At 34.4% G+C, this 22,106-nt stretch overlaps 1 protein-coding gene across 1 annotated transcript; it reads left to right on the plus strand.

Annotated features, from left to right (window-relative positions):
• The first annotated feature begins 17,381 nt into the window (after positions 1-17,381).
• On the plus strand, positions 17,382-21,209 carry LOC120351887. Its single transcript, XM_039430639.1, has 3 exons — positions 17,382-17,843; positions 20,442-20,732; positions 20,764-21,209. The coding sequence occupies exons 2-3, from the start codon at positions 20,504-20,506 to the stop codon at positions 21,180-21,182; spliced, it is 648 nt and encodes a 215-aa protein (XP_039286573.1). The 5' UTR covers positions 17,382-17,843; positions 20,442-20,503; the 3' UTR covers positions 21,183-21,209.
• The last annotated feature ends 897 nt before the right edge of the window (positions 21,210-22,106 follow it).

Consider the following 22,106-nt stretch of genomic DNA (forward strand, 5'->3'; position numbering starts at 1 on the left):
ACGCATTTTTTATCTGATTTGTAGCTGCTATTTTGTTGACTCCCGACGCGGTAATTTTTAATGAAGGGGAGTTCGGTGTTTCAAATTCACAGTTAGCAATTTCATCTGTCACTTCTAGTTTAGTATCAGATAATCCATAGATTGGCAAACTGTGTGTTTTCTGTACCACTAAACCCAGTTTTTTCATGCATCTCCTTGTAATAAATGACTCGGTGCTTGCATTATCTAATAACACTTTGACCTTATGATAATTGCCTTGATTACTTCGAACTCCCAATTTAACAGTTGGTAACAATACTAGGGAACTGTTTACATTCGAAAATACTTTCCTAGCTGAGTCAGTAACAAATGATGATGGCTTTGATCAGCGACGTCGTGCCCGTCTACCCTGCTCATTTGTTTATTACTGGCCAATGTGTTGGTGTTTTCAACAGGCGGCTGTCTCGGCTCTAAATGGAGGAGCGAATGATGACGCGAATTACAGTGACTGCACGGCTTCCTTCTTCTACAATCTCTAATAAAGTGCCCTGCCAATAAACAGCCGATACATAGTTTCCATTCTTTTACACGTTTTAATCTATCAGACAGTTTGAGATTCAAGAACACTTCACAATTTCCCAGTTCATGAGAATTATTACATTCAATACATTTCAGCTCGCCCGATTTCGATTTAACAATCATAGCTGAAGCCTTGTAATTTCCCATAGTGGGTTTCGATTTCCCAAACTGCTTATGTTAGGAGGCTTCTGACGATGTAGATGATCCCAATAAATCAGTGGATTCAGTAGCCTCTAAAATAACAGCTTCATCATTCAAAAATATTTGGAAGTTTTTCGGATACTGTTCCATTTCTTAGCAGTCTCTGCCACTTCTCTCTCAATTCTTCAGTCAGTTTTTTACGTAAGACAAATAATAACGGAATCGACTAGTCATTAACTGCATGACCAATTGGTTTTAGTGCTGCAATATACTCAGCTAAATGAGTGATGAATTTTCGTAGCGAGTCTGGTTGCTTATTAACTGCTGGCATATCAAAAATTGCTTGCAAGTATGCATCAGTCAGCTTGTAAGAGTCATTGTAGCGATACAATAATAATTTCCATGCCTCAGCATAATGATCACTTGTCAATGGGACTACAGAAATGACTGACAGTGCATTGCCTCGCAGTACAGACCGAATATACATATGTTTTTGTATGTCAGCAATTTGACCATTATTATGAACCGTGGCTTCTAATAAATCTTTAAATTGACCCCAAATTTTCAAATCGCTGTCAAAAGCCATTAAAGGAAGCTTAGGTAGGGCTACTGACGAGATATTTCCAGTTGTAGGTGAAGAAGCTATATTGGAAGAACTAATATTCAAATTTGTTTGAGTGGATGGTAAGGTTTCGAGAATAGCCTTGACATTGAAAAAAGTCTCATCAAATTGACTCATCAAATTTTCAAGTTCACTTGTTTCCAATCGAGGATTTTGTTTGTTATAGTAGCTCTGCATCTTATCTATTATGTCATTGAACTCCACCTGGTGGTGATCGATATGCTCACCCATAACTTTCAATAAATTCTTCATTTTTTTATTTTTCGGATCTTTTTTGACAGCTTTGGCAATTTCATTAATCCGTTTTATTTTACGAATTAATGCATCTCTTTGAAATTTCAAATCTTCGATAACACCCAAAGAACCAAACAGGAATAAGAGGGAAAACACGAGAGCAGGCGACACTATGAAGTAGAGTAAAGAACAATGGCTAGCTTATCTAATCATACAAGCCAAGCCAGCATTTCAACTTATGCTCGGTAGAAATGATCGGTTACGAGGCTAATAATCCCGTATTGATACTCTTGAAACAAACAATATCTGCTATTAATAACAAAGTAATGACAATAATCATTGCAAATAACTAGATAAATACTTTTTCAAGTATCCTTTGAAAAAAGTAACAGTTCCAGTTACTGTTACAGCTAGATGACATATAAGTCTTTCTCTACTTATCGACACAAACTTGCCAGTCCAGCCTTGTGGCGCCAATGCAACAATCTTACACAATAAAACTACGACACAATTATTTACGAAAATATTACTTGTTCTACTCAATTTTCAACTTAAATTGAGCCCAAATTTCTTAAGAATACCACAAATCAAGCGTATATTCATCTACAACGACAAAAACAAGCCATATACACAGAAACACCAAGAATAAAATGGGCATAAAAAACGACAAACCTATTAGACAATATTTCAAACTTATGTCTTATTCAAATTCGATTAACAAATCAATCCCGGACGGTTGGACCATGTTTATTCGACAGAGGCTGGCTCAAACAGCACTCTGGTTTGTGGACTGTATCAATTACATCGAGAACCTTTTGGGGTTGTCTGGCGTCGGGTAGCAAGTTGAACAATTTAAATGGCTAAGTGCACAATAACATAGGCCTACCTTCATGTTCAAATCCTCCTTGCTTCTAGGATCCCGGGTCCAGATCACGATACGAGACGAGACGACACTTGTAATAAATCACAATAAATAATCAATAGATCACTTTGCAAAAATCGACATTACAAGAAGTGAGCTGTTCGTTTGGCTGTCAATCGGCAACTGGCGGCGATTATGCTTTGCGCATCACCCCTCAATTGCCCCCTCTACCACACAACGCCAGACAACAGAGCAACATAGATATAACGTCCGAACATAATAAAATTAACTTTATAATCAAATCTTCAGTTACTAGTGAAGTTCACTCAAACAAAACAAAATGGAAGATTAAAGAAAAATTCGTAATTCAATTAATCATATAAATTAATAATTAAAGTTGGAGGCATTGAAATTAACAATTTAATGAGACACAAGTAAGGTAATCAAGCCAAGGACTAATAATTTCAGCTTAATAATTCAATCTGACACAAATAAATGAATAAATATCAGTCAATAAGAACTATGAATTCCATGGGATCAGAAAGAAAATTAAATCTAATACACGCAGCAGATAAGATATTGGTAAAAAACAACAGTAGGTTAAACTGGTAGCCTAGTTTATGTAGGCTAATGAATATTAATAAAATTTATGTTTTAAAAACAAGTAGTTCGAATGAATGAAGATTGGCCAATAAGAACTATGAATTTCGTGGGATCAGAGGGAAAAATGAATCCAATACACGCAGCAAATAAGATGATATTAGTATGGACAACAGAAGGAATTCAGTTGAATTCGGACAGCCGAACTGGACGGTAGCAGATAAGATAGCTCGTGCCGGCCTACCGACTCCGTAAACAAGTTAAAGGCTGCCTACTATTATTGCCTACACATTATTTCTTTTATAATAAGTCAATACTATAGTGAGAATTTGTCGATTGTGATTAGGTTTCGAGTGAGTTTGTGATCTCTTGCTTTACTGTGATTAAATTCTGTCGTTTGAGCAAAACTTATTCGTTATATCGTCTGTATAATACTAGGTATGAAAATGAGTTGCTTCATGTGCAAGCAGCCTTTCAAAAACGTTGAGGACGTTGCAAAGTGTGCATTATGTGCTAATAAATTTCACCCAGGGTGCTGTCGAATACGCACGGTTGCGAAACTAAACGCCATGCTCGCGAGCGGAACATCATGAAGATGTGATCAGTGCTCTGGGACGACAACATCGAACACCACAGACACTGGGACAACACCATCCAACACCACTGAAGCCGATAGTGACACTGATGATATGTCCGTTAAGGGCATGTTGAAGAATATACAAAGTCAGATGGAGGTTAATAAAAATGAATCGTCGGCGAACTTTGCATCTCTTCATGAGGCATTGGCGTCAATGAAAACTTCGTTCGACAGTCTTGAGAAGAAATTGTCACTAGTTGAGAGCGAGAATGTAAGTTTGAAATCGCAGTGCAGCAAATTGAGGGAGGACAATAGCAAGCTGATTAAGGATATAAGTGATCTGAAGTGGGTGTCTATGGAAGCTGAACAATATTCAAAACTACGAAACATTGAGATCCAAGGAATTCCTGTCACGAAGGATCAGGACATATATGTTCTTCTGCGTGCGGTCGCTCAAGCTCTGAAGCTTAGTTATAAACCGGAAGATATATCGATAGCTCATCGACTGCCGCCCTCAAGAAACGGGTTTCCGCCGTCTATAATAGCTCAGTTTGTACGGCGTTCAATTGCGGAATGGCTGAAGGCGGCTAGGACCATCAGGATAAAAGCGGTGTACGTATCGGCATCTTTAGGGACAACTCCTGTCTACGTGAATGAACACTTGACCAAGCACAACAAAGATCTTCTGAGGCAGGCAAAAAACAGCATCAAAGCAGGGAACCTAACACACGCATGGGTGAGGGATGGCTAGGTGTACGTGAGGAAGACGGCTGACTCGAGAGCGCGACGTTTATACTGGACGCTGGACGAACAGGATAGGCCGACAACCACCGCCTCCAACGCCAGTGCTAAGTGAAAGTGCCCAAATTTTTTACCACAACTATAAAAGGTAGTGCAGTTGCTTGACTTATTTTATCTTTTTTTTCTTCATTTTATTTATTTATTTTCAATTTTTTATGTTTATTTACAATATTTTTTTTATGTACTTGGAATTCTTTTATATAAGCCAGTGAGCTATCTCTCTCATTCATGAATGAGACTAATAAAATGTATTTGCTTTTAATATTTCTATGCTCAAATGCAGCTCTTATGAACTATTTCACTATATTGAGCGTGAGCGAAACCTGAGAAATTCATTTGAGGACTCAAGACGCAGTATTAGTCTAAATTTTTAAAACAAAATAATATTGATTTACATTTCAACTTATATTATTTTTATAGTTATGTGATGAGAATAATGGTAACAGGATAGGCCTACTATGTATGAAATCATCAATAATATTATTTTATTAATGTGTTGCTATATTCACTAATTTCGTTATCGTTATCACTCTCGTCAACTGATTATAAAATAAATGCACAAGTTACATTATCATTTAAACATATTTGCTTGATGTATTTCAGTATTAAATGTCTTGATTTCGTCTGTCTTGATCAGTAGGGCTTGAATCGAAATGCATCAATGGTGATTATGGATCAATATTTCTAGAGCTGTTTGTGCAACATTACGATACTGAGTCGATATCCTACATACTGTTTCATGCAAATCAGAACTAGTGTTGAATAGAATTAATATCATTGAAAATTAATAATATAACAGTTTCTGAACTATTAGCGCACGAGAAAAACGCTTTTAATATGCTTTTATTCTTAATTGAATAGCCAACTCATTGGAACTAATAGTTATGTTATCAATCTGTTAGATTAGAGGATTAAACTACGGTATTTAGTTGACTCTCCTACAAGGAAATAAGAATGTGCTTGATCCGATATCATCATTCTGGCCTTGCTTTTGTCAATAGTACAGCATAGATTATTTTAGGGAAGAGTTTGGTAAACAATATTGATGGAACTAATTGTAAGGATTTCTCTCTCTTCTCTCATTCACTCACTCTCTCTGTCTCTGAAAAACGTTATGCATGGAGTACCACAAGGTTCAATTTTAGGCCCTCTCCTCTTCACTTTGTATGCTAATGACCTTTCTTCCATTATCAAATTCTCCAGTGTCCATACTTATGCAGACGACCTTCAAATCTATTTAAGCTGTCCCATAACAAAAATTAATGAAACAGTTGGAATAATGAATCAGGATATCAATTCGATAGTGCATGCATTGGAGAAAATGCACGATATCCTCCCTAGAAACATTAAATTATTATTGGTTCAATCTCTCATCTTCCCACATTTAATGTATTGTAATTCTGTTCTTAACGATATGCAAGTCACTCTGAATGATAAACTACAGCGTTGCCAAAATTATTGTCTACGTTTCGTCTACTCTCTCCAACGCCATGATCATATCACCCCAGCCCACATTGCTAGTTCAACATTGAAGCTTCCCGATCAGAGGCTTTTTCGAATAGTCAAGCTTGTTAGAGATATCTTGAAATACGGTAATCCGAACTATTTTAAAGATGATTTCAAATTTGTCTCTGAAGGTAGGAGGATAGATGCTTCACATACTAGAACCGGAGAAAGTACTTTAAGGATACCCAATCATCGAACTACTATTTTCACAAAATCCTTCTTAGTCAGTGCCTGTCGTGCATGGAATACACTTCCTGTTTCTATCAGGTCTATCGAGAGCCGAGCGAGCTTCAACCTGACTTTAAAAAAACATATTTTGGAACACATGACTGAAACTGTCCGGCCCTAGAACGATCACATGACAACCATCCCTCACCCATTCCACCAATATAAACCTTTAAACCATGTTATAGAACGAATTGTATATATATATATTATATAAACTCATGTTATTTCAATTATCCACTGCATACTGCTGTATATTACTGAAATTTGATAACCCTGATCTACTTTCAGCCTACTTCATTTTATTAATCAATTATTTGATCTTATCTACCTATATAATTATTTTACTTTATCAATTTTCTGTTTTTTTTCTCTTCAATATCCATATTGATTGAAACTTTTACAATATTTCCATTAATAAATAAATCCTTAGTTTAAATAACGAAATTAACGTTTTGGTAGAGAGTTAGTGGGGAGGATATTTTTATTATTCTTCCCAAAGAATGGACATTGATATGTCCAAAGCTCCGCCAATTTATGTAGATGCATAACAATATGATTATTATCTATAGTTATTATATTACAAATTGCTTTTTCACATCATATACAGTTCAATAGTTATTTTCCTATTCTATATTATGTAAATTCATCTATAATTTTGCTGTATTATAAGCTATTGTATATAAGTGTATAAGCCAGTATATATTGTAATCTACATAAATAAAGTACTCAATCAATTAATCTCTAACTCACTCTCTCTGTCCCACGCTCTCTCTCTCACTCACTCTCTCTCTCGCACACTATCTCTCTCGCATTCTTTCTCCCGTTCAAGATATTCTGCTTGATAATTAGTTATGTCGTAAAGAAAATAAGAATGGCTTTAGGCTGACCTCTCGAAATTGATTTTCGCTAAAAGATAAGATTGTGATCTACTGTAGTAGTCGTAGTTTGATTTTCATTTCTTATCAATTTCAGTATTAATGCTAACTACTTGCTTTCGAGCTCACTACTATTATTGACTTTTATCACCCCTATCAAAATTCAATACACTCAGTCTATGCATGAACTTCATCATCTCATATGATTCTATTCTATTACATCGGTGCCGGTGGGCTTGGCGTGTCTAATGTTCTGTTTGAGAACGATATATGTTTTATCATCTATTAGTATCGAGCATAACCTTCGTTATACTATACAAAATAACTTCATCATTAGTAATGGTTGAAATTTGTGAATTTGTGGGGGACACCACTGATGTTAACACGTGCTTTCTAACAAACGGTGAAAACATCACAATTTTTCACCAAAATATCCGTAGTTTGAATAAAAATTTTGATTCATTTTAATGTACCTTAGTTGCTGGAAAGTAAAGCCGGATGTAATTATCTTGACTGAAACCTGGTTTCAACCGATCGATGATACCGGCCCCTACAACATCGAAGGTTATGATAATTACTCTACCGGTAACGATGTAAGTAGGGCATCAGGTATTATCATTTTTGTCTCATCTAGCCGAGGTATTGTGTGTTCGCGGGAGGAATCAACAATTGATGGTGCTGATTCAGTTTTACTGCACTTTAAAATTCTTAACTACAATTTCAGCATTTTGAGCTTGTACAGATGGCAGTTTGTTGAAATGGATGTTTTTCTGAATAGTTTTGGCCAATTTTTGGAGAGTGTGGGATGTAAGGGTGACTCAATGGTTCTGGGTGACATTAATATTAATATTAATGATATAAATAATCCTGGAGCTTTTGACTACTTGGAAATTCTGCATTCCAACGGTTATCAATCGCTCATAGATATTGATACCCGTGTAACAGATTTGAGTTCAACTTGTATTGATCACATTTTCTTCAAGTCGAAATATAATAGGATAAAAGTTCGGAGAGCAGTGATTGAATCGCTCATTACTGACCACAGAGCGGTTTCAGCTTCATTGTCAATACCTGAATATAGAGACAGTGATGCTACTCCAGTAGTTCAAAATATAACAGATTCTAAGAAGTTAGCTGACTTATTGATGGAACACGACTGGACTAATTTATATGATTGTAACCTTGTTGATGGCAAGTTTTCCATATTCATGGATGTACTCCTCAACTATATAAATCAGTGCACTTACCAGCGCAAAAGTTCTTTTGAAAATAATAAGCACTTGAAACCATGGATGACAGATAGCATTTGCCTTGCAATTAGAAATCGTGATAAACTTTACAAAAACACAAGAAATATCCCCAAAATAATAATTATAAACATGATTTTTTAACTGCAAAGAGTAATATAAATAAATTGATAAAGAACAAAAATATAAATACTTTTCAAAATTGAAGACTTTTCCCTTAAAGAAGCAGTGGGAGATCATCAATGATCATTGTGGTCAAGCTACTTCTAAAAAAAGCCTATCCATCTGCATTGCGGAAATAGTGTTTTGATTGATGAAAAACTCATCGCAAATAAATTCAATGAATATTTCATAAACTTACCACAAGAAATAATTTCTTCTATACATGATCCAGATGAATCGATGAATGATAATTATAATAGAAAATTCAAAATTCTAATGGCTAGATACTTTGAGAATGAATGTGAAGTATATAGTAAAGACTATAAACCTACCTGAGTTCAGATTCACAGGAAGAATAACAAGATTGATGGCGCAAAGTAAATCTGGATGGTACAAGGATAGGAAACATTTGTATGTGCAATACAATTTGGACTGGATTGATCCAGTGACCCAGCCGAGTTTATGGAGAAATGGATGTGAAATTATCATTGAACGGATACGTGACAGATTGATAGGAGCTTGGTGGAATAGGGCCTCAACTTCGCAGTTCCACTCAATGTATCAGAGACTAAGAACGTCGCATAGAATAGGAAGAGATTATATTAATGACAAAAACAAGAGACGTTCATCAGTATGATATTCAGAGTGAGAGGGTCCCTGTTACCTTTGAATTTCAGGGTGGATAGGAATGATAACAGCTATATATGTTCACTTCGCAATAGCATAGCAGGGACATAGAGGACATGCACATGCCACTTGTTGGGTCGATGCACAGAACTGGCAGAGTTTCGGATGAGATGGTTCGGTAGCTGGATTATAGAAGAGGAAACTATACTTAGATACCTGAATGGTGAAAACTGGAGAAGATTGGTGGGCAATATCGACGAGGCTTTGAAGTATCGGGAGCAATTGGTTTCAGAATTAAATTACTAAGAATAACATAAGGGTTGTTATATCCCATGACATTTTATAGTACCGTAGAATTCTTGTAATTTATGTAATAAGAGATACAGTTGTATACATTTATTTATTTACTCATTTATTTCTCTTGTGTCACTCTTTCTCATTTTTATACATGCAAATCAAACGAAATGTATTTATTGGTTGAATGATTTGAGAAGTCTTGCTGCCATTTAGAATAATTATATAATGCGCTAAGGTCTGATGATGAATTTTTCTTTTGTAAAATTGATAGCTTCCATTCGGTGCGATTGAATGCATAGAGAGTATCGGTAAGATGTTGTCCGAAATAATTTAGAACTGATTTGAGAAATCAGCTTATAGAAGAATTGATATGATATGATACAGATAAACTACCAATTCTGGCTGACGGCATGTGCCATGCCAATTGAATTTTCGTAATTGATTTGGAATTATAATTGTGCTTTTTGTTATGAGTATCAATAAATTCTTCACTACTACTAAAATAGAAGATCAATAATAATACTTGATTGAGTTCAAAATAGTAAATAACCTGTGACAACGATCCTCTCAGGGAGTATCGGAATTAATAAAATTAAAGTTTATTTTGATTAATAATAGTTCAATTACAGATGTCTATTCATTTGAGGGTGAAAATGTAAAAAATATCATCTGTTCACTCGGAAGTGCATTATCTGTTCCAATTTGTGAAGAACGCATGGACGTGTGTCATCGAACGAAAGGAAACTCGGATGGTAAATCAAATATCGTGGTAAAGTTCACACATCGAGACGATTTACATAGAATTCTGGATGCCAAGAAGACGAAAAAGGACCTATCTGTAAGGCACCTGGGTATGGCTTCCGACAATAAAATCTTCATCAACTTATCCCTCACTCGAAAAAGAAGAATTCTACTGTCCAAGAGCAAGGCCTACAAGCGCAGTCATCCTGATATCAAGTATGTGTGGGCGGATCGAGCTGGCCGCATCAAGATAATGAAGGTGAGCGGTGAGACCAGAGTGATACAGTGTGAGTCTGACTTGGACGATAATAATTAATAACTATTTCGTTTTTTTTCTCAAGGCCTCTTACACATTTTTAAAGTAAATGAACTCTTCAACTGCTTATTTTTATAAGACTTCAAATTTATTTGTTTCTTATTAATCCATAGAGTTAATAGAAAATATGAACAGAGTCACATTTATTTTATAGTACCGTATATCATTGAAAGATTTTAAATAAATGAGTTCAGCTAGGTATTGGCTATAATGCTAGTTCCACTTAAATCATGGAATACGGAAAATAGGTCTTAATAAGTAATGCCGGTGAGTGTAGGGCAAAGGAAAAAAGGAAAAACTTTTCCTGTTATCTATTAGCGACTAAAAAAATTTTTTTTCTCGTTTTAAATTTAAATTGTAATTTCATTTTTTTTCTTTTCTTTTTCGTACTGATTGTTACTGATCAGGTTATTTTTATGTCAAGGATAGAGGATTTGTATGCGTTACTGGATGATTATAATGGAGAGACAAATGAGATAGAGGATTACCTGAATTATTCAATTGAAACTCATTCTACTTTTTCCAATTTCTTTAATTTGTTTGCATCTAATATCAGAAGCTTGAATAGAAACCACAATGAACTTTGCTATATACTTGATAACATGAAAACAAAATTTAATGTTCTTATCTTATAAGAAACTTGGATAACGCAAGAAATGCCTTTTAGCTGTAGCATGGATGGCTACAAAGCAATAAATAAACCTGGTTCCTTGAATAAATGTGATGGAATTTGTATTTATGTTAGAGAAGATATCTCATTTCAAGTCATTGATTGTAAAATAGATGAATCAAATTGTTTAGGTCTGGATTTAAAAATAGATAACACGTTGTTACGTATAGTTGGAATTTATAGATCACCTAATAGTAACGTAAATGATTTCTTAATTAGCTTGGAAGAGTTTGTGAAAAATATTCCTCACTGCATAGATGTATGTATAGCAGGAGATATAAACATAGACATTAATAAAGAAAATAAATTTGTTCAAGACTATTTGAGTATATTAAATGGTAACGGATTTGAGATGATCATAAATGGTAGTACCAGGGGACAGAGTTGTTTGGATCACATATTTTTTAAAAGAGTTAACAATAAATTTCGACGTAATATTGGTAATATACTTAAGACTACAATTACAGATCATTTCTCTGTTTCAATTCATTTGGGATACAATAATGCAATAAAGTCTAATAAAAAAGAGAATGAGAAAATTATAACCAAAAAAATAGACTACAAGATCTTAAATGAACAACTTTTAAATGAAAACTGGTCTTGGTTATACAATAGTCGATTTGTTGATGATTTGAACATCGACAAACTTACTGATAGTTTTGTGTCAAAATTATTTCATTACATAGAATCCTCATCTACAGAAAAACACATCTCTCGTAAAAAGAAACCTCTGAAACCATGGATAATACCTGGTCTTATTAATTCAATTTTAAAAAGAGACATAATTTATAAAAAATAAAAAAAGATCCATCAAATCTCACATTAAAGGAAGAGTTTAAAAGGTACAGAAACACATTAAACATGGCATTGGAAACAGCTAAAACAAACTACTACAAAAATAAAATATCTGAATGTGGTAGTGATAAAAAAAACTCTGGAAACTCATAAACCAGGCGATAGATATTGATAAAGATAATAACAGGGAAATTAAAATTGATGCTGCTAGTCTAAATAACTATTTTGCAACAGTAGGTAGAACGAATGCTCAACTCATAACATGCAATTCCAGTTTAAAACATTATGAGATTGATGAAAATCACAGACCACCTGTGCACTCTTTTTTCCTGAAACCAATTACCTCTTGCGAAGTTGAAAATATGATAAAGCAACTAAAAAGCAACTCCAGTCCTGGAGAAGATAACATCAGTAGTTTAACACTGAAAAACATAGCTCATCTTATTTCTAAACCGATATCATTTATTTTTAATATGTGCTTCGTCACAGGAATATTTCCAAGGAAATTTAAAATAGCCATAATTAAACCACTATTTAAACACGGTGATCCCTGTGTACCTAGTAATTACAGACCAATAAGTCTATTAAGTAATCTCTCAAAAATCCTGGAAAAATTGATAAAAGTTCGTTTATTGGATTATTTAAATGTACATAATATTATCAATAAATTCCAATTCGGATTTCAGGCAAAGAAAAGTACAGAAGACGCATTAATACAATTCACAAATTACATAACAGAAAAACTTAATGATGGTAAGAAAGTCATGGCAGTCTTCTTAGATTTGGCAAAAGCTTTCGACACTGTGCCACATGATAGTCTTCTGGATAAACTAGCTAAATATGGAATAAGAGGTTTGCCTTTAAAGTTATTCAGGAGCTATCTCTGTGACCGATCACAGATGTTAACTCTTGGGAAACAGTCAAGTAAAAAAGAATTAAGTAATTATGGCCTACCTCAAGGTACAGTTTTGTCGCCCATTCTTTTTTTGTTGTATGTGAACGAAATGTTGAATATCAAATTGAAAAACGGTAAAGTATATTCATTTGCTGATGACACTGCAGTCATTTTTTCAGATGACAGTTGGCAGAAAGCATTTTTGAATTCAGAACATGATTTGTTTTTAATAAAGAATTGGCTTGACCAACATACACTTAGTCTGAATCTTAGTAAGTCTAAATATATAACTTTTTCAGCAAATGCAGTTGGCAAACCTCCCACATTTTTAAAATTAAAACTTCATACTAAATGTGATCAGATAGTCGCTGGAGTTCATAATCTTACAATGCTTCCTGATTGCGGCTGTCCTACTTTTGAAAATGTAGTATCCATAAAATATTTGGGTGTTATTGTTGATGAAAGCTTCAGATGGAATCATCACATAAATTTTATCAATAAAAAATTAAAATTCATTAACTATAAGTTTTATAAAATCAATAGAATATTGGATAGAGAGCAAATAAAAACAGTCTATTATGCTTTAGTTGAGTCCATTTTAAGATATGGGATTGCAGTATGGGGAGGAACTTATGACACACACCTGAATAATCTATTTATAACACAAAAGGCTGTAATTAAAACCATAATTCGCAAACCCAGAGACTATCCCACCCAGCAAGTCTTCAGGGATTTCCAGGTTATGACCTTAAGACAAATATATCTGAAAATATTAATAAAATACATAAATAATTATAAAGATAACTTTGAAGAGGCTGATAGGCCGACTTACTCACTCAGACCAAATAGTACAAGGAAATTCAAAATTTTTCATAGTAGTCTAAGTTTGTTGTGTAGACAGCTTATGCACATTAGCAAAAAATTCATCAATTTAGTACCGCCTTTATTTCTGACACATCATAAAAGGAATGGTCTAAACGAATGGATTTGTATGAATTTTTTTCATGAATTGAGTTTCATTTGAATTGACATTTTCATTGAATAGCCTAGCAAGTTCATAATCATCTTGATCTCTTCTTTCTCTTGTATTTTTCTCTCATTCATGTTCTCCTTTCTTATTTTCATTTTTTTTTTCTTCTACTCCGGTTTGTTTCATTTGTATAAATTAGATCAACTAAATCAATAACTATATTATTAGGGTTAGAATAAAGACTCCCACCAGCGAGCAAGTTTTACTTTTGCTGGTGGTGCCATGGCGAATATTGTTTTGTTAAGGAAAAAATGTATTCTTATTCATAATAATCACTTGTTAAGGAATTTTAACGAAATTGTATTTTGTTTTTATGGCAATAAATTTTGATTCGATTTGATTTGATTTATCAATCTGCTCTTCGCTTGACAAAGGACTACACACCAAGTCTCAAATTGAATCAATATCAAAGGTGAGACTTTACAAAATTCAACTAATAAAATAGCTTATGAATAATTAGAACGTCATCAGCTACACAAAAGAGAAAATAAATTTACTTATAATTCAGAGCATCATTAACCACATAAAATGGAAAAATGAATTAACTATCAATTTAGAACATCATCAACTACAAAAATGGAGAAATAAATTAACTATTAATATAATGACTTCTGCCACCTTCCAAATTGTAGGAAAATGCTGTAATCGGAGTGATGCATTGAATAAGTATGTTAGCATGACAATACCTTTCCTTGGAAGTTTCTCCAAGATTTCTCCTGTAATCAGATCAAACACAGGTGTTGATCTGAGGTTTGGTATTCAGATTATATCTTATTTCTTCTTGAACCTCATTTATAGAAACTGGATCAATCTCTGTATCTAAATCATCTATTATATCTTCTTCAAGATAAATTTCAGATTGAATGTTGTTTGGCTGGAAGATTTCTTCTAGATGATTAGCAAATAAATCTGCCTTTTCTCTGTTATTTCTTGCCCAAGTACAATCTGGTTTTCTAATTGGAGGGGATTGTAATATTGGCCGCTTAATTCTTTTTGTTGCTTTCCATAGTGAATAATCTGTACTGGCATCAGCTGTCAAATTTTGAAGGTAGTTATTAATGGATTCCTCAGTTAGTTTCCTTATCTCTTTTCTCGATTGTTGTGTTTTGTTATTCAATATATTTTTGTCAGCAGGATCACGAGTTTGTTGCCATCTTCTTCTTGCCCTTCGTTTTTCTAGAACAAGTTGTAGAATCTCCAGAGGGTAATTACATCCTCTTGTTTTCCTGGTATATTGTCTGGTGTTTTTCCAGGCTGATTTCTGGATTTGCCACATGAAATTTTCTGCGGCTTCATCTAGCTGCTCAGTTGTTCTAAGTGGAATATTCAAGTTGATTTCATTCTCCAAATCCACTTTAAAAGCTTCCCAGTCTGTTGTTCTGTTACCTAACATTGGTCTGTCTTCTTTCTTTATTATTCGTTCTCTAAGTGTGAGAATTACAGCTGAATGATCAGAATCCAGGTCAAAGCTCTCTTTAATGTCGATAAAATTACTGGATATTCTCTTTGTTATGAAGAAATCTAGAAGATCTGGAGTTTTATTCAAATCTGTTGGCCAATACGTAGGTGTCCCTGTTGAATGGAATTCGCAGCCCAGCTCCTGGATAGCCTCTCTGAGTTCTTTTCCTTTGGTAGTCGTGAGTCTTGAACCCCAATCCTTATGCTTGGCATTAAAATCTCCACCCACTATGAATCTATCTCCAAGCTGATGAAGAATATTTGTATAATCATTTTTCTTTAAATTGTAACGTGGTGGAAAATATGCAGCTCCAACAAGTATTTTCTGGTTGATGGACTCTATTCCGACTCTATTCCAACTACAGTTAGCTGTATTTCATCACTTTGAATACTGAAGTCTTCATAGTGTTCAATACTCTCCTCCACTATTACAGCACTTCCACCTCCTGCTTGATTTTGAGGATGAATAGTTTCGTAAACATTATATCCATTGATTTTGAAGTGAGTCTGCTCAGTTGAATGGGTTTCAGAGATGAGGCAAACATCTATATTTCGTGTCTTTAGAGATATTTCTATTTCTTGTTTTCTATTATTATCGATATTAAATAAATTTGGAAGAAAAATAGCACAAGGACTACCTTATTATTTTATCTTTCAATGTTATTGTTATTATGTTATATTATTTATTCCTTTGGCATTCCAGGTAGCAATCCTTATATCTTGTTGGCTCGCAATATTCATTTTCTAGTTTTCTTCTCGATACTCTTACTCTTCCCTTCCAAGCTGTCAAGTCGTCCAGAAAGAATATTTAAACTGTTCAAAATTTCCTGTAAAACCTTATCGACTTCAACTGGTTGTTGTTGTTGTTGTTGCTTTGGTTGGCTCTCCTGTTGTAGGCTTGGAGTGGGTTTCGTTACTTGGGAATAGGATATTTCTCCAGTGTACTTTTTTGGGGTGAAGTTTCTCAGTTTAGTTGTATGTGGTACTTCGCTACTTCTTTTAACTGGGTTTTCTTTTTCAGTTCTTCTTCTCTGAAGCTCTTTAGAGATGAGACAGCCTCTGTAGTTAGCTGGGTGAGCCTCAGCACAATTGAAACATTTGGCTGGGGTTTCTTTAGCCTAAGAACACGAAATAGTCCAGTGTTTTCCAGCACACTTCACACACACAGGTTCATGTTGACAGTATGTCTGTGTATGACCAAACCGCTGACAACGTTTACACTGTGGAATCATTTTATTACTTCTAATTGATTCAATTTTCACTTTCATGTAGCAAATATGTTTAATTTCAAATATTCTTTTTGTATCTTCTGTATTCTTGAATGTTAACATGAACATTGGAAGTCTGATAATGTGTTCTTTTCCATCTTTCTTCACTTTTTTCATTTTGTTGACAGCACTGATTATTTGAAAGCCTCTGCTTAGAAGATCGTTCTTTATATCCTCTGGATCGCATGATGGATGAAGCTCTTTAGCCATGACACGAATTGGACGAGTTTGTTCATTTTCGTACGTGTGCCATTCATATTTAGCAGCTTCATTCAACATCTAGATGGAAGATTTCTGATTTCGGATTTGGATTCAGCGACCACAAATTCATTAAAGCGTAAGTCCCGTTTTCGAAAATATCAGAAAACAAGGAAGTTATGGCTGTTTTTAATTAAGCTTTCTATTATCATATAATTATACGGTAAAAACGAACAGGTACTGTACTATACAGTACGTAAGTACTGTAGCTATTATAATACAACTCACACTGTATTCGTGTAGGAAATTTGGTGAGTTATTTATCTTGATTTCTGAAAATACCCCAAAATAAGGGAGTAAGATAACTTTGAAAAACCAAAGTTTTCCTGCCGATTGAAGAAACATTAAAAATTAGTCTAAGACATATTATGATTGTCTTAGAATAAAAACGTGTAACAAATATCAGATCACTATTCAAGCTATCAAGCTTTTCATAAATTTATTTGTCTCCTCATGGCAGAAGGTTTGCGCCCAACGTTTTCACTTAAACATTTCTATGATTAAATTGTGATAGAGAACATTATCGTATTGATCTTCTAAATCCAGTTACATGTACATCGATTTTCGTAAAATTGATTTTTTACCGTTCCTATGAATTCTAAGAACTCTATGAATTGTTTATACAGGTTCATCACAACTTCTTAAATAACATTATGTTTGCTTCAACAGAATTCATAAGGATGACAAAACATCGAACAACAAAAAAACGCTTTCTGAGTAACTGGCTTTAGCAAAGCACGGCTTCACGAAATACAGTACGATAATTTAGAATAGTTGGTACAATGGTTATGCTTTTCGCATTATGGCAGCACTGTGCTTGCTCACTCACTTCTCCAGTTGACACTTGTTGACTTGTCAGTTGTTGACTTGACTTGACTTTGACACCTGTCATTACGCGATGTCCGAGTTTGATGTGGAGCTGTTGATTACTGCAGTTTGCAACTGACCTGCTCTTTGGGATAAAAGTCTTGACATCTACATGGACCGGAATGGAGTCGCCAAAAGTTGGATGGAAGTTTGCAGAGTGATCAAAGAAGATTTCGAAGCTTTAATCATTCCCAACAGAAAAAGTTTGGTAAGTAGGATATTTCTATAATGATTTTGTTTTTCTCGATCTAGTTCCTGGAATAGTTTGAAAATCTATTATTTATAGGTTTTTCAATTTTGCTTGCTTTCTTCAGCATGTTTTTAGTTTCTCTATTGATTCATTGCTGTATTTAGAAAAAAACTACACTAAGATTTGGTGATCCCAGCATAAAGATTTTGTTAGACATCAAAGGAAAGTACTGCCTATCCATTCTAAATTAATTCATCTAATTATCTAAGAATTACCTTTCAATCAACGATTGAAATTTTCAATAAACATTTATATGAAATTTTCAGTTGATATGTAAACGAATTGAGAATAAGAATACATTATATAGGAATGATTTATTTATTTTAAATACATTCAGTTAATATAGGAATTATTGATTTGATTGAAACATTTATTTTATGAAGAAATGTTAGGTAGTCCGGTAGTCATTGAATATTGAGAAATCAATGACTCAAACCCAAAATGCTCAATTTGTTCTGGACCTTTGGAGGTGATCTCTCTCTCTCGCTTTCTCCCTCTTCCCTCACAAGTTTTACATAATACCAACTGCAAAAGTCAGTCTAAATTTAGTGATGACAAAATTCTTCAAAACATTGATGTTCCAATACAGTAGGTACCTCGATTTATTGAGCAGATTACCATCGATCTATCAATTACTCTTACTAATTTTTTTAGCCATTTATTATAAGATAGAATACAAACTGAAAGTAGCAATAAATTATTTAATAGTTTTGAAAATGTCACAGACAAATTTCAGAAACAAATATTATTTAAATCTACCGTATAGCTTGTAAAATATTCATTTAAATATAAAATTATTGTTATTATTTTCATCTATCATTGTTGATACAGCATTAATCTCCATTTCAATACTAAATGTTTTTCTTCATTGGAGTCAGATCTCTTAAGTCATGAATCTTTTAAAAAATAATGTAGAGAAAATGTATTGCTTAGTCGAATTACTGATAATTTATGCAAATTTTAAATTTCGTCCATTTGCCAAGAAACAGCCCCCACAGGTGACATGAAATGATTGCAGTATGTGTTTCGGATATTGTTGGCAGACAAATTTCCTCTGATTTCTTGTTCCTGTTGTACATCCTCCAGTCCTTCGATTGTCATTGTGTCTTCAAATGCAAAACCGTCTCTGTCACGAACGAAATTGTGGAGTAGAACACAACATTTGATCAAGTCCACAGCAAAATCAGGTTGCACATTCATGGCCCGGTGGAATATTCGCCATTTATTAGAGAAAATTCCAAATGCACATTCCACATAACGTCGTGCTCTACTCAAACGATAGTTGAAAACTCTCTTTTCAGCTGATAAACTCTTTCCTCCAAAGAGCCTCATCAAGTTGGTTTGCAATCCGAAAGCTTCATCAGCAACAAAAACATAAGGTAAATAAGGTCCCTGTGCACCAGGAAGAGGTTTTTCTATTGGAAGTGGAAGATTTTGATTTTCTAATGCTCTCCATAGTCTTGAACGTTTGGAAACAGAAGAGTCGCAATCTTTTCCATAGCTGCCTATATCCACGTACACAAACTTGTACTCAGAATCCGCAATGGCCATAAGGGCAACAGAATAATATTCTTTGTAGTTGAAAAACATGGATCCAGTTTTATATGGACAAACCAAGCGAATATGTTTCCCATCGATTGCGCCTAAACAGTTTGGGAAGTTAGCTCTCTGTTCAAAGCCAAGTGCAATGCTCTCCCACTTCTCTTTAGTTGGAACTGGGAGCAATTCCTCTTTCATGAGTGACCAAATGGCTTGACATACACTCCTCACAATCATAGATGCTGTCGAAATGCCTATTCTGAACCTGTAATTCAGTTCAGTGAATGTACACCCACTTTCAAGGTACCTGAAAAGAAGCAAAACGCATTATAAACTTAATTTGTTTACTGCTTTGATGAAAACTGTGAAATGCATGATTTTAATTTCTATATTGTATACTTGTAAAGTATACTTATTGTATACGAGTAAAGCACTGTGTCAACATTCAAGTCTTCTTTAATTTATTTCAAATACGAAGAAAATTGAATTTGTTAGAATGTATTTCGATACTTTAAAAGTATACTGACGAGTATGGAAGTTGATCTGACTTAAATCATGAATAAAATTATAACGGCTTGAGGCGAAAAATGAAGATTCATAAATTTTCTCAATATTATAATTTATTCCAAGATGCTTTTTATAGGAATAACTTCTCATTATTACATTAACTGCATTATTGTACAAATGAGTCTTGGAAAACAATTCTACCCTTCAATTAGAGTTTATTCTCCACCCATATTTCGGTATCGATGCTATAAAAAATTAAATTCTAAGATCATTTAAAAATAAGTCTGCCAAGAAAGATGGCAAGGTTTTGTCCTGATGATGACTTATGAGACGTTATCAATATAAATATCAAGAGGAATGAGTAATGATGAAGTGAAATTTTAAAACCCTGCCAAAAACCCCATCTTCTTTTGAGAATGGTAATGAGTGAATGTTGGCAGAATATTTCAACATTGAACTCATGTCACAGCTGTCATATCAATTAAAGGTATTTCTATCTGTTTGTTTCAGAAAAGGACGTGATAAAAAAGTGAAAAACTCTTAGGACTGGTTATAGGAAAGCCATTGTGAGAATGAATAAGAGTAAGAGATCTGGAGCTCCTGCATCGAAAATGAAGAAGTATATTTTCCACGAACAAATGGATTTTTTGCGGAAAGTTTTCGATTCCAGGGAGACTGAAGACACTTTTTTAAGCGAGAACAGCTCACAGGAAAGTGCTGAAACTGAAACTCAGGATTCAACGCCTACTTCTTCCAAAGAAACTCAGGCATCTAAGAAGAAGAGATCCAATGAGACACGGATTCCTGATGAAGCCTGAAGCCTGAAGCCTGAAGCCTGATGAATTCGAGGCAAAATTGCTGGCGATGGTAGAAGCCCCAAACAGACACATGGCTTCCATGCAAGGATTGCTGCCAACTCTGGACACTTTTACTGATGACCAAGTCCTTGAGTTCCAAACAAGGACACTGACCTTGATTCAAAGCATAAAGCATGCTCCAAGAATTGGACCATACAGTGCACCACCACAATTTGCTGAACAACACCAGTCCCCTCAGACTATTGGTTGGGGATATTCAAGCACTCCTCAGCAATTCGTACAGCATCATTCTTTAATCACTGCTCCTCAGTTTCCCCAGGAATTCTATCAGTCTCACTACCATCGGCGTACCTCTGTGACATCCCCCATAACACAAATGTCTGATGCCACAACTTCGTCTCTCACTCCCACATCATTTCAAAACACAGAATAGTCAAAATTGACTAAGCTCGAAAATGATAGCTGGTGTATCTTTCAATAAATTTGCCTTTTTCTACTGATACTTGAATCCTTAATGTTTTATATCTATATTAATAAAATTTTAAATATTCATTTACTTCTCTTATTTTAGATTACCTCTTTAATTGAAAAATCATTTCAAAACAGATCTATATTAGGAATCAATCTTTTCCTGCCCACTAAAAATAATAAAATAGTTCTATCGAATTGTTGAATTAATTATGTCACCAATTTTATGACTATCATATTCTGTCTCAGTCTAGAAATGTCAGGCTTATGAGACAGATATTGATATCACTATTTCATTATTTTTCGAATTAATCCATTATCATCATTGTGGCAGGAGGCTTGTGCCCAACTCTAGTCATCAGTAGGAGTTCCCTAAGCTCCTTCAATAATATCCTCTTATCTTACAAAAGGACGTAAGGAGTGAGGAAATTTCGAAAACAATGATCAGTAAATGCATTGTCATTGAGATTTGACCTATCCTGGAAATTTCAAGTCTCTAGCTAGTTGGGAAGTGGTCGAAAATTGCATTATTAAATCCTTAAAACGTTATGATTAGACATATATAATATAATATAGGCTATAGAGTAGATGTAAGTCAACAGAATCAGAATACAGTCAACATAATAATAAAAAACACTGTATCTTACCTCAAAGTTACAGCCAGTTTAAGTTCGGACGGGATGCAGTTCCTCATGTTCGTATCTCTCAGCTGAATTTTATCCTTCACCTTCTCATGGAGTTCATCAAATGTTTTGGACGACATGCGGAAATAGTTGAAAAACTTTTTATCGTCCTGTCTGAGTTCTTTGAACAGTGTGGCGTGAGCTCCTGCGTTATCACGAAGTTTATTGATAGGATGAACCCAATGGAGTCTAGCTCTTGCTAGCCG

This window comes from Nilaparvata lugens, chromosome 6 (genome assembly GCF_014356525.2).
Source record: "Nilaparvata lugens isolate BPH chromosome 6, ASM1435652v1, whole genome shotgun sequence".
NCBI lineage: Eukaryota > Metazoa > Arthropoda > Insecta > Hemiptera > Delphacidae > Nilaparvata > Nilaparvata lugens.